Here is a 13585-nt window from a genome sequence, read left to right as displayed (position 1 = left end):
TAGTGTGGAATTATACAGGAAACAATTATTGTGCTTCACAATTTCAAGCCCAAGCCCAGTTGTTAAATATAATTCAAGCCCAACAGCAGGTCTAACAGCAGACTTAATAACAGGCCTAACAGCAGGCCCAACAACAAGCTCAATGCTTTTACACAGCTCAGCCCGCTACTCAGCAAACTATTCTTCCTAGTGCATTTAGTCCAGATTACGGTGCTACCGCGTGTCACATGGACACAGGTGTGTCTTCACATCTTACCTCCTGTATTAATAATCTTAGTAATGTTTTTAATAATTGCAAATATTCATCAGTAGAAGGTGGCAACGGGAAACACCATTCCCGTCACCAACACCAGCCATAGCTTGTAACCCAATGTTCACCGACCGTTACATTTACATAATGTACTGGTAACCCCTAACATCATTAAAAACCTAATATCTGTCAAAAATTTACCCGTGATAATCTAGTTTCTGTTGAATTTGATCCTTTTGATTTTCTGTGAAAGATTATCTGACGCATCGTCTGCTTCTCCGATGTGATAGCATCGGGGATCTCTACCCACTTACATCACCCACTTCTCACTCTTCTCAGGATGTTCTTCTCACCAGTCCGGTTACATGGCATCAGCATCTTGGACATCCCGGACATGATGTTTTTCGAAAACTCATTTCTAATAAAGATATTATTTGTAATAAATCATCATCTCCCGTTCTTTGTCATGCTTGTCAACTTGGCAAACATGTGCGACTCCCTTTTTCTGTTTCTAGTTATTGTGTTAATGCTACTTTTAATATTATTCATTCGGATTTATGAAAATTTCCTGTTTCTAGTCTTAGTGGTTAAAAATATTATATTATATTTCTTTATCATTTTTTGCATTACGTTTGGGTTTTTCCATTACGCAACAAATCTGACGCACTTACCACATTCATACAATTTTGCACATTTGTTCACACTCAATTTAACAAAGAAATTAAAGCTTTTCAATGTTATAGTGGGGGTGAATTCGATAACATTGCTTTCCATCAACTTCTTCAAACTAATGGTATTCAATTTCGATTCTCCTGCCCTCACACCTCTTAACAAAACGGAAAGCTTACTGGGCAGTGTTATCGAATTGAAGCTCATCTCCCGCCCACTTATTGGGCGGAAGCTCTCCACATGGCAGCCTATCTACTTAACATTCTTCCCTCTTCCACCATCATTCATGACATCCCGTACTTCCGTCTCTACAAACAAAAACCTAACTATACCACTCTCCGAGTCTTCGGTTGCCTATGCTACCCCCACCTTCCCACCACACACAAACTTGCTCCTCGCTCCATTCCATGTATTTTTCTTGGGTACCCCTCCAATCATCAGGGTTACCGCTGTTTGGATCTTACCACCAACAAAATCATCCTCTCTCGACGTGTCACCTTGGATGAGACATGTTTTACATTCGGTTCCATGACACCTACTCAATCTCCATCCTATGACTTTCTGAAACCCCCTCCAAATCTCTTTTCCAGAACATTTCATCTACCACTAGAGACACAACCTCCTCTTACTGAGGCTACCGGCACCACACCTCCACCTCATACTATTCCAGAGCCACAGCCTCCTCCTCCTGATGCTACCGACCCCACACCTCCATAACATTCGGAGCCACAACTTCCTCCTACCGAGGCTAAATCTTCCTCTACTTCTCTATCCACTAACCCTATGATCACTCGCACCCGCCTTAGTACCAACAAGCCAGTTCAACGTCTTAACCTTCACACAACTGCCATATCTCCTATTCTTCGCACTTACCCTGAAGCTCTTCATGACCCTAATTGGAAACAAGCTATGACTGATGAATATAATGCTTTAATTAAAAATTGTACTTGGAAACTCGTGCCTCGCCCATCGGACACGAACATGTTCGCTCCATGTGGTTATTCAACCACAAGTATAATGCACATGGTAATTAGAGTAGGTATAAGGCTCGACTCGTTGCTAATGGTTGAAGCCAGCAGGTTGGCATTGATTGTGATGAGACTTTTAGTCCGATTATTAAACCGGCATCCATACGTATGGTTATTAGTTTGGCAGTTTCTAGACACTAGCCTGTCTACCAGCTAGATGTTAAGAATGCTTTTCTACACGGACAGCTACTTGAGACTGTCTATATGCATCAGCCTCCTAGGTTTCGCAATCCTCGATACCCAGATCATGTTTGCTTATTGCAGAAATCCTTATACGGCCTTAAGCAGGCCCCTCGTGCATGGTTTCAGCAGTTTTCCAATTATGCTCAGCGGATCGGCTTTTACCAAAGCCGTTGTGACACCTCTCTTTTCATTTACCGCCATGGATCTGATACAGCCTACCTGCTTTTGTATGTTGGGATATTGTGTTGACTGCGTCTTCAATTAGTTTACTCTAGCACATCATCACTTCCTTACTTAAGGAATTTGCTATGACAGATTTGGGCCCTTTGAACTACTTTCTTGGAATTACCACAACTCGTACTACATCTGGAATGTTCTTATCTCAGAAACAGTATGCTACAGAGATTATTGAGCATGTGGGTATGCCCACGTGTCATCCCTGCAGGACCCTGGTTGAACCAGGGGCCAAACTTACCAGTCACGGCCCAGCTGTGAAAGACCCGACTCTGTACCGTAGTCTTGCAGGTGCTTTATAGTATCTCACATTTACTCGTCCTGATATCTCATACGCCGTACAACAGATTTGCCTCTTCATGCATGATCCTCGCGAGCAGCACATGCATGCCCTCAAACGGATTATTCACTATATTCAGGGCACTACCGATCTTGGTCTTCAGCTCTATGCGTCTTCTCCGACTACATTGATCGGTTACTCACCACTACCAGACGCTCTACTTCTGGCTATTGTGTTTTTCTAAGCAACAACCTTCTATCATGGTCATCCAAGCAGCAACTTACGCCCTCCTGTTCCAGTGAAGAGGCAGAATATCGCGGAGTTGCCAATGCCGTTGCCGAGACTTGCTGGATTCGTAATCTTTTGCGAGAGCTTCACAATCCCCTCACTTCAGCCACACTAGTTTATTGTGATAATGTCAGCTCTGTCTATCTCTCTACTAATCCGCTTCAATATCAGCGGACCAAACACATTGAGATTGATATTCACTTTGTTCGTGATCTAGTTGCTCAGGGACAGGTACGGGTCTTACATGTTCTGTCCAGATTTGCTGATATCTTCACTAAGGGTCTACCGTTTGCATTATTTGACGAGTTCAGATCCAGTTTTGTATTCATGTTCTATATATCGGTAAACATGCTTTGTAATTGGGCAACACCATATATTGGTAATATCAATTCATATCTTTATCTAACACAAAGTATATTTACCGAAGGTATTGTGAAAGAGGGTAAACTTAACTTAGAGAGACGATGCATGTAATAAGACCATATATGCGGATGGGGAGTTTGTAGTTTTGTACTAAAAGCTCATTTACTTACACCGGGTTTGTATGCGCCCTTTAGTTCTAAAGATGGTTTATTAGAAAAGCCCCTTGGTTAGATGCATGTAATAATAAATATAGGTTAACAAGTGAGCAGTGTACCCCTAGTTGTAGCTTTGGAACACTTAAATTGCTTGGGTAGATCTGTTTTTTAATCAACCCCACCTAACTTTTGAAGGTTAACCCATCAACTAGGGGTGTAAATGAGCCGAGTCGAGCCGAGCTCGAGCTCGAGCTCGACTCGTGTAATTTTCATAGAGTTCGAGTCAGGCTCGTTTGATATTTTACAAGCTCGAGCTCGATTCGTTAACTATGTAATCTTATTATTTACTTAATTTAATAATATTTCATATATTTCTTGTTTTTGTAATCTTTATCCACATGTAATAAGATTCATTATTAAATTTTAATTGTTAATGATATAATAATAGTAATTATCATATAATTATAATTATATTCATATTTATATTTATATATTATATTATCACAAAAATAATATTTAGTATATATAAATGAAAAGCTCATTTAGGTTCGCGAGTTTTGCTCAAGCTCGAGATATGAAGCTCGAGCTCGGGCTTGGGCTCGTTTACTAAGCGAGCTCGTTTAGGCTTGGCTCGACTCGAGCTTTTAACGAGTTGAGCTCGAGTAGATTGCGAGTAGCTCGGCGTCTACTACCAATGTTTCTTATTTTAATACTTGTTTGTTCTTTATTTATTGCAGGAATTAGTGGTGAGAAAAAACAAGAAATAGAAACCGAGGAGCAAGACATGGATGATGACTCAGAAGGAGATGGTGAGGGAAGTGAAGAAGATAACTCTGATGAATAGCGTAGAATATTTATCTTTCGTTGTATTAAATTATCATAGATATGCTGTTCATTTGCTACATTATGAAGTGAGATATGTCGTGCCTTTTTTTGGTGACTCCTTTCAAGATTCTAAGGCCGCATACAATGGTGTACAACTTTAACATACATTTTCCCTGTCACATCAGCGCCACATCAGTACAAACACTTTAACATTTCTTTCATATTCCTTTCACTAAATGCTCACTATCATACACCCCATTTCAAACTTTAAACAATTTAAAATAATTATTTAAATACCATAAATAAATACAAACAAGAGCGTAGGCATGCTCGCTTCGCTGCTTAAAAATGTATGCGATATTCATAACGAAGGGTTTTTTTGTTGCGAAAATATAAAATGCTAAAAGGTTATCATAATGCAAATGAAAAATGTAGATGCTAAAGAAGAATGCATAAAGGAAAGTTATAAAGATCAACACAATACTAACTAAGCTGCGATAATTTACAATGGGAACATGTTAACGATTACAAGTTAAGGATTACAAAAAGTAGGCTGGAATAGTTCAGGGTTAAAAAAATATGCAAATGTTTTTAGGTACCGTTCTCTAATTATGCGGCCCCAAAAAAAGCCAGCCATTGGCACCGAGTGTTGTAGCTATTGACGATTTCATCTACACAAAGTGTACACAATTTGCAGAATCAAAAAGAGTTTTTAACCTAAACAGATGATTACAACGGGTGATACTCAGCCAACACCATGAAGAACGTGAAGAGCTCCCTGGAAAATCCAAACATGCAGCAAATGCAGTAAATGTAACAGATAAATGTAGTAAATTTTAAGTAAACGAACGTTACTATTTTACCAAGGATTATGCAGCAGTTACCGGTTGGAGCTTGAGTGTGGTAGTTACGGGTCACTCATTTGCGATAAATCTTAGCTTCGATTACCCTATTCCTGTCACCGGATGGCAGTTGTGCAAGCGGAGTGATTTGTTCGATACTATTAAAATAAATATTATGTTAGTACTGACTGTAAAAAAAAATGGAAGTAAGTAGTATAGATCGATGGCTGTGGGTTTCTTTGACATGCAATGCTACGACCGTAAGTGGATCTCAAAGTCGCAAAGTGTTAACAGAAAATCACTGTAGACTATATTATTCGTCATGTTTGGACCTTGATTTTCATGCTCCTTTATAAGCAACCTAAGACCATCTCGTGACGTGGCTCTTGATAGCGCAACGTACAACTGGCCATGACCAAATATTGGTTTTGATAAGTAGACTCCTATCTTACTAATAGATTGACCATGGCTTTTGTTTATAATCATTGCGTATGATAGCTTAATTGGAAGTTGCTGTCTTTTTAAAATATAAGGAAGTGCCGAATCTTTGTATACGAGGCCCATCCTAGGGAGGAAGACTTTTTGACCAACTCGTGTTCCTGTAATTATTTCACATTCAACTGATTTAGATAATAGTTGAGTAACTATCATCCTTGTTCCATTACAAAGCCCACCACCAACATTAACATTTCTAAGCAAAATAGCTGGTACACCGATTTTTAGCTCAAGCGCGTGCGGTAGAAGACAGGGGAAATTTAATGTATTCAGGTATTTAACAGGGTACAGGAGTTCTGATTCACATCCGTCATTTCCATGTGGCGTCGCAGTGTCTAAACTATGGTAAGTTTTAATCGGCCCGTCAACCATATCGACAATGGTCTTATTTATTGCATCGGCTGCATCATTCTTTGGGCAGGCAATTGCTTTTTGTTGAAGCTCGACAGCTGTTGGATTTTGCAGTGATTCACGAGGATATATAAATGAGATTAGATTTGCAAGGCCGTCTTCATTGTCGGGGATGCAATATTCATCGGGGATTTTTACCCACCGTGCGTTCTCTGGATCTTGCTCATCAGGTGACCCTACTTGACCGTTCCCAATGCAAACAACCAGTCAGAAAAATCAGAAATTTCTGTTTTTTCGAGCAATGTTAGGCCAGGTCGTTGCAGCCGCATGTTTTCTGTGAGAGTGAAGAGCTTGAATTATTGCCACAAATATGAGCTAGTAACGGAGGCATCCAGTATATCTTCCTTCGACCTTTTTTTTTAATAGGCAGAGTTTGTTTGAAATCCCCGCCTAAAATAACAGACATACCTCCAAATACGACATCATTGTTGTCTAAAATATCCCTAAGGCTTCGATCTAGTGCCTCAAAACACCGCCTATTGTTCATTGGTGCCTCATCCCACATGATTAGGTCAGTCTTCTGCAATAATTTAGCCATCTGAGTATTTTTCTTGACATTGCACATCAATTCATCAGTAAGAACCATTGGAAGTTTGATTCGAGAATGTGCTGTTTGACCTGATGGAAAAAGAAGGGATGCAATACCGGATGATGCTACAGCAAGAACAATTTTACCCCTTGCTCTCAGTGCTGTAATAATCGCCTTCCATAAGAATGTCTTACCTGTACCGCCATGCCCATAAACGAATATCAATTCAGTTGACTTAGCATATGAGGAACGTGTAATCAGATCGTACACCAATTTTTGTTTCAATTTCATCATGCTTTCAAGCTGTACGTGCTCGATTTCAAGTGATTCCCGATCATAATTTTTCTCTTCCATAATAAACGATTGGCAAGATCTAACAGGAAGTCTGGCGGCAGTGAAGGCAACCCATACTCAGCTATTGACCTTGAACATTGATTTAAAAGAAGCTCAACCTCATACAAAACAAAATTATGGAGTTCTTCAGTATTTATATGCAATTTTGACATGTTCAAAGAAGCAGCAGCCCGAATGGAAATATCATCGTACATAAGTTTCCAGTGTTTTTCCCATAGAGTCAATGGGTTTGTAACCGAACAGTACATCAAAATGTTTGCGAAAAGCGAGCGGAGTTCAGACGAAGATGCAGATACAGATGCCTCTTCAAGAGTAGTTGACCATTCTTTATCATCGTCGAGTAAGCCAATAGCCTCGCAGGCCGATCGGTATGTAGAATGTACAATATTATTGACTGTTCGTATATCTGCGAAGCTCTTGCAAGCCTTTTGATGGCAAAGGAGCATTCTCAAGAAAAAAGCCTCCCCAAATGCCGGATGTATATACGTTAACCTTCCAATACAAGGTTTCTTCAAGTTTGCCCTTTGTTTCCAACACTTGTTTCCATCATACCAAACAAACTCCAGAGGAAAATCTAGGTAAGTTAGATGGTGTCCTGCACTAAAAGAAGCATTATAATGCAGCCATTGAGTGAGAGTCGTCTTCTTTGTTGGGTTTGTTTGAACAATGGATTCAAGCGGTTCACGCGCATTAAATGTCATCAGTTGCATGTTTTCTAAATGTACGCCAAGAATCTGGACCGTTGGCTCGCGATGATGAATCGGGAAATTAAATATACGCCAACAAGCTTCATGAGGACAAATAAAGCGCGCGTCAATGAAATTCTGAATCTTGTCGATGGCCTTGGGAGCCTGTGATTCCTGAGCATCGGTATTGCCCACAGGTCTTGTTATGCAAGGTGCAACACGATCGGTTCCTTTTGAAATGTACTTAAACAGATACTTGATGAGCATTGTCCAACAACGAAACTCAACATTTATATGAGCATGAAAAGTCAGACATAGAAGCATATTGTCGGGGACAACGTAACTATTATCGAGCTTCACCCCACCTCTGGTGGTTTGAATCCCAGTGTTACGGCGCCGATAGTGAGGCGCCCATTAGCGTCAAAATAAGTTTTACTAGTATATAATTTAGGGAACTTCTTTGAGCAAGCAGATAGTTCTATGCATGGTGCACTTAACTTTGCGAGGCCACAAGGCCCGTGCATCATAGTTGCACAGATAACTGCATAGCCAACTGGATCAGTTCTAGGATCGGGTAACTCGGCTGATATGTAATCATCTATGCTGATTTATAGGAGACAATGGAGGCGAATGAACCCACAATAACATATGACAATGCAGCAAACCTCGTTTCTGAAACTCGATCGTATAGAGGACTGAGAATCAAAAAGGAAAACATGAGGTACGTTGTCCATGCAATACAACACAGCAAAGATATGGGAATGTAGACAAAATGGTATAAGTAGAAATAGTTTAAATTGAAAAATACCTCCTTTGAATACACCAAAAGGCTGTTCTTCTTTTAAGAAGGTGACAAACTCTCCAACTCTTAAGTGGAATACACGAGCAACAACATCTGCGCGATCTGAGGGAGTAAGGAGTGTGTATGGTTGCAAATACCGAGCGATCTTCGGCCATTTAACATTACAGGTAAATGTGATAAAAAAACTGAGGATTTCCATATACTCTGTAAATAGCAAGAGCATCCAAGTAATGACTATACATATAGCGAGGACCACCGGTAAATGAAGCAGGGAGTATTGTCCTGCTACCAACATCTGCACCGGTTTGGTCCCCCTTATCAATGGCATCATACAAACCGGACAAATACTCATTTCGTATATCTTTTTGCTTATGACGTATGTAATCCATACGATTTAATTCAATGCTACAATAAACTGTAACTACATACTGCTGGAAAAGTCGCCCCATTCTAAGCATCAAGCTGTATACACTAGGGGTGGCACCCGCGGGTCGTAGGCGCGAATCCACTACATCCATCACCCGCACCTGCGAATTTTTTGATGATCCATTAGCCCGCGGATCTTAGTTAGCGGATTTATTTTTAGATCCATGCCCGTACCCACGGATATTTGCGGGTCGCGGGTCTACCCGCGGATCTTATTCATGAAGTATGTGTAAATTAAAGTATTCTAAAACCAAAAATAAATATCATTAGAAAATTCAAAATGACATGAAAACATTATCCAATTATATACCCATGTTTATGATATCATATACCATGTTTATGATATAGAAAAATAAGAAAACATAAATTGTTTATACTTTTTTTTGCTAATATATGTGAAGCTAAGATTTTTAAAATTAACCATCTAAATTTAGTTGCTAAAACTAATCATACAGTAGTTTGACGAATTACTAAAGTGATAGCTAAAAATAAGATGTATTAAGATAGTCTAATAAACGAAACAAACAACAACATTCTTTGATTATATAATACATGTAATGTGTAGTTGTGAGATGATCTAGTTACTAAAAAGTTCGATACCAAAATGAAATGAGAAATGTAGAAACTTATACGAAGTAAATTATTATCTATTGACCATTTATTTAAAGTGGGGATTTCCACCCGTTTAGAATGGGAATATCCGTGGATTATTAAAACAGGTATTACGGATTTTCAGATCGGATTTTACCCGCAACGGATCTATTACATCCATCACCCACCCGCGGGTAAAGATTGCATCCATCTCCCACCCGTAGGTAAAGATTTTTTATTTTATCCGCCCATCACGGGCGCGGGTACCTGCAGATCTCGGATATTTTTTAGATCCATTGTCATCCCTAGTATACACCAAGCCTATCATGAATTTGATAGTTGTAGTACATGTTCATAGTCATTTTTCTTTCACGGCCAGCGGGCGAACCAGGAACATCCCGCAACATCAAACCAAGATGGAACCCAGGTTCACCATAAAAGAACATCAAAGGGAACTGCGACGACATGTACATGGGGTGAAGCTTGTTGATGCGCCTTGGTGCTTTACCCCTCGGTTCAACAATCACATCGTAATCAGTGGTAGCTCGAGGACCACTATCAAAAATAATAGCGCCAATTGCATTTGAGGCAGGTAATGCGTGTTGTCTAGAACCACTAACACTGAACAACCGCACACAAAAAGTCGGAACCTCATGTAGTGACCCGAACTTTTCCATAATTATATATTAAATGAAAACTATATTTACATGATTAAATGTTTCCAACATGTTAAGCAATCAAACTTGTTAAGACTTGATTAACTGAAACAGATTTAGTGTTAACGTTTGACCACCCAGTTTGCCTGATGATTCACGAACGTCAACTTGTGATAATTATAATCGTTTTATTTATTTTATGATATAAGTTTTTATTTTATATAAATACATAAGAAGAAATACAATTAAATCAAAGATGTACAGTAAAACACTATTTGCTACAGTAAACACTATTTACTACAGTAAACACTATTTACTACAATAAACACTATTTACTCGTATTCAATCAGTATTCGTACTCGTACAATACCCAGTTTATAGACGTATATACTATTGGTATATACACTCAATGATCAGCTCCTTAGCAGCCTTAATGAGTCATCAAACATGTGGGAACCATTATTTGGCAATTAGCATGAATGATTACACTAAAAATAAACTAATGGAGCCTATATACACATGCATACATTCACGTGAATGATGAACACACACACACACATTTTCAATCAACTTCCATACATCAAACTCATCTCTCTCAAGTTATCTCTTGATGTTCTAAGTGTTCTTCATCATCTTCATCAAAATCTACATCAATCTAGCTCATAAATCCATACATAAATCAACTTACAAAACAACTACACAAGAAAACTTCAAGAACACTTTCAAGTTTGCAACTACTTCCAAGCTTTCTAATCCATTCCAATCAATCATCTAAGATCAAGAAAACTTTGTTATTTACAGTATGTTATCTTTCTTATTCAATGTAATATTCATATTTAAACTTTGATTCGATTTCTATAACTATAACTATCTTAATTCGAGTAGTAATCTTACTTGAAATTATTTTCGTGTCAGGATTCTACTTCAAGAACTTCCAAGCCATCAAAGATCCATTCAAGCTCAAGATTATTTCTTTTCATTTCCAGTAGGTTTACCTACTATACTACAGGTAGTGATGATGTTCATGACATCATTCGATTCATATATATAACTATCTTATTCTAAGATTATAACTTGTAATCACTAGAACATAGTTTAGTGAATTCTAAACTTGTTCGCAAACAAAGTTAATCCTTCTAACTTAACTTTTAAAATCAACTAAACACATGTTCTATATCTATATGATATGCTAACTTAATGATTTAAACCCTGGAAACACGAAGAACACCGTAAAACCGGACATACGGTGTCATAGTGAAACAGTGGGCTGTTTTGGGTTAGATAATTAAAAACTATGATAACCTTTTATTTAAAAGTTGTTCTTCTGGGAAAATGATTTTTCTTATGAACATGAAACTATATCCAAAAATCATGGTTAAACTCAAAATGGAAGTATGTTTTTCAAAATGGTCATCAAGACGTCGTTCTTTCAACTGAAATGACTACCTCTTACAAAAACGACTTTTAACTTGTATTTTTTACTATAAACTTATACTTTTTCTGTTTAGTTTCATAAATATCAGTTCATTATGAAACCATAGCAACTTGATTCACTCAAAACGGATTTAAAACAAAGAAGTTATGGGTAAAAAATTGGTTAAAATGATTAATTTAACTACGGGATGAATTTACAAAAACCCATACTAACCATAACTTAACTAACTTATATTGTATTATACATGTTGTCTAACATATATTATGTAACCTTGATAGACCATAGACACGTATACAATGTTTTGACATATCATATCGACGTCATCTATATATATTATTTGGAACAACCATAGACACTCTATATGCGGTAATGTTCGAGTTAGCTATACAAGGTTGAGGTTGATTCCAAAATAATATATATACTTTGAGTTGTGATCGAGTCTGAGACTTGTATACACTAGGTCATGGATTGATTCGAGATAATATATATTGATTTATTTCTGTACTACTAACTGTGGACAATAATTGTGGACTACTAACGTTGGACTATTAACTTAACAAACTTAAATCATTAAAACATAATAAAAAATATTGTGAATATATTTCGATCATACTTTGATATATATGTATATATTTGTTATAGGTTCGTGAATCGACCCGTGGCCAAGTCTTATTTTCGACGATTTGAAAACATGTTAAAGTGAGTTATAGTCCCATTTTTACTATCTAATATTTTTGGGATGAGAATACATGCAGTTTTATAAATGTTTTACAAAATAGACACAAGTACTTGAAACTACATTCTATGATGGATTATCGAAATCGAATATCGCCCTTTTTAGCTTGGTAACCTAAGAATTAGGGAACAGTACCTCTAATTGACGTGAATCCTAAAGATAGATCTATGGGCCTAACAAACCCCATTCGAGGTACAAATGCTTTAGTACTACGAATTTTATACAGACGAGAGGATTCTGTTTTGGGGATATTCTATATGCATCTTGTTAATGTCGGTTACAAGGTGTTTATCATATGAATGATTTTTATCTCTATGCAGTTTGCGAAATGCCTGATATGAGATGGATGTTTATGGAAAATGAAATCTTGTGGTCTATTATTACAATTTGATATATATAGATTAAACCTATAACTCACCAACATTTTTGTTGACGTTTAAAGCATGGTTATTCTCAGGTGATTATTAAGAGCTTCCGCTGTTGCATGCTAATTAAAGACAAGAATTGGAATTAGCATGCTTGTATGATATTGTTTAAAAACTGCATTCGGAAAATAAATTGTTGTAAAATATTATCGTAAACCATTATGAAATGGTCGTGTGTAAAAGCTGAATTTTAGATTATCATTACCTGATAATCTATGTTATGTCTATTAAACCTTTATCGATAGAATAAAGGTTATGGTTTGTTTTAAAAAAAAAGAATGCAGTCTTTGAAAAACGTCTCATATAGAGGTCAAAACCTCGCAACGAAATCAATTAATATGAGACATTTATAATCAATATGAACGGGACATTTTAGTTGGTATCAGAGCATTGGTCTTAGAGAACCATAAATTTGCATTAGTGTATCTTATCGAGTTTGTTAGGATGCATTATTGAGTCTGGAATTCGACCGTGCTTTTCTTTAAAAACGATTACTTAACACGTTTGTTGGAAACTATATATTTTTACATGTAAATATTATGTGATATATTAATCTCTTAACGTGCTTGCTATTGTGTGATAGATTTCCACCTCTAGTACAAATCCCATCGACTCACCCAATAATAATGAAGAGTCGAATGTATTTTGGGAAGATTCACAAATTCCGGAAGAAGAAGAAGAAGAACCGAAAGAAGAGGAACCGGAAGAAGAGGAACTGGAAGAAGAGGTTCCGGAGGAGGAAATATTAGGAACCGTAGAAAAATAGATAAATAAAAGAAAATCCTCAACCAATGAACCACAATTAAAAATGGTCAATGGTGTTTCCGCCGGGGAAGCAAAATATTGGAAAAATTACCAATTTTCCGATGAATCGGATCCCGAAGAGGATTCCGATGATGTTATAGAAATTATCCCGACCCAA

The 13585-nt window shown here is 37.5% G+C and overlaps 2 protein-coding genes across 2 annotated transcripts; both read right to left on the bottom strand.

Annotated features, from left to right (window-relative positions):
* Positions 1-5020: 5020 nt before the first annotated feature.
* On the bottom strand, positions 5021-6846 carry LOC139870965 (uncharacterized). Its single transcript, XM_071858725.1, has 4 exons — positions 6327-6846; positions 5377-6199; positions 5224-5275; positions 5021-5053 (listed from the first exon to the last, which is right to left on the bottom strand). Exons 1-4 carry the CDS (start codon positions 6844-6846, stop codon positions 5021-5023), a joined length of 1428 nt encoding a protein of 475 aa, XP_071714826.1.
* Positions 6847-7948: 1102 nt separating this feature from the next.
* On the bottom strand, positions 7949-8912 carry LOC139870964 (uncharacterized). Its single transcript, XM_071858724.1, has 3 exons — positions 8598-8912; positions 8401-8539; positions 7949-8175 (listed from the first exon to the last, which is right to left on the bottom strand). Exons 1-3 carry the CDS (start codon positions 8910-8912, stop codon positions 7949-7951), a joined length of 681 nt encoding a protein of 226 aa, XP_071714825.1.
* Positions 8913-13585: the final 4673 nt, after the last annotated feature.

This window comes from Rutidosis leptorrhynchoides, chromosome 10 (genome assembly GCF_046630445.1).
Source record: "Rutidosis leptorrhynchoides isolate AG116_Rl617_1_P2 chromosome 10, CSIRO_AGI_Rlap_v1, whole genome shotgun sequence".
Classification (NCBI taxonomy): Eukaryota; Viridiplantae; Streptophyta; class Magnoliopsida; order Asterales; family Asteraceae; genus Rutidosis; species Rutidosis leptorrhynchoides.
Note: the sequence above shows the minus strand (reverse complement) of the source record. Positions and strands in the feature narration are given on the sequence as shown.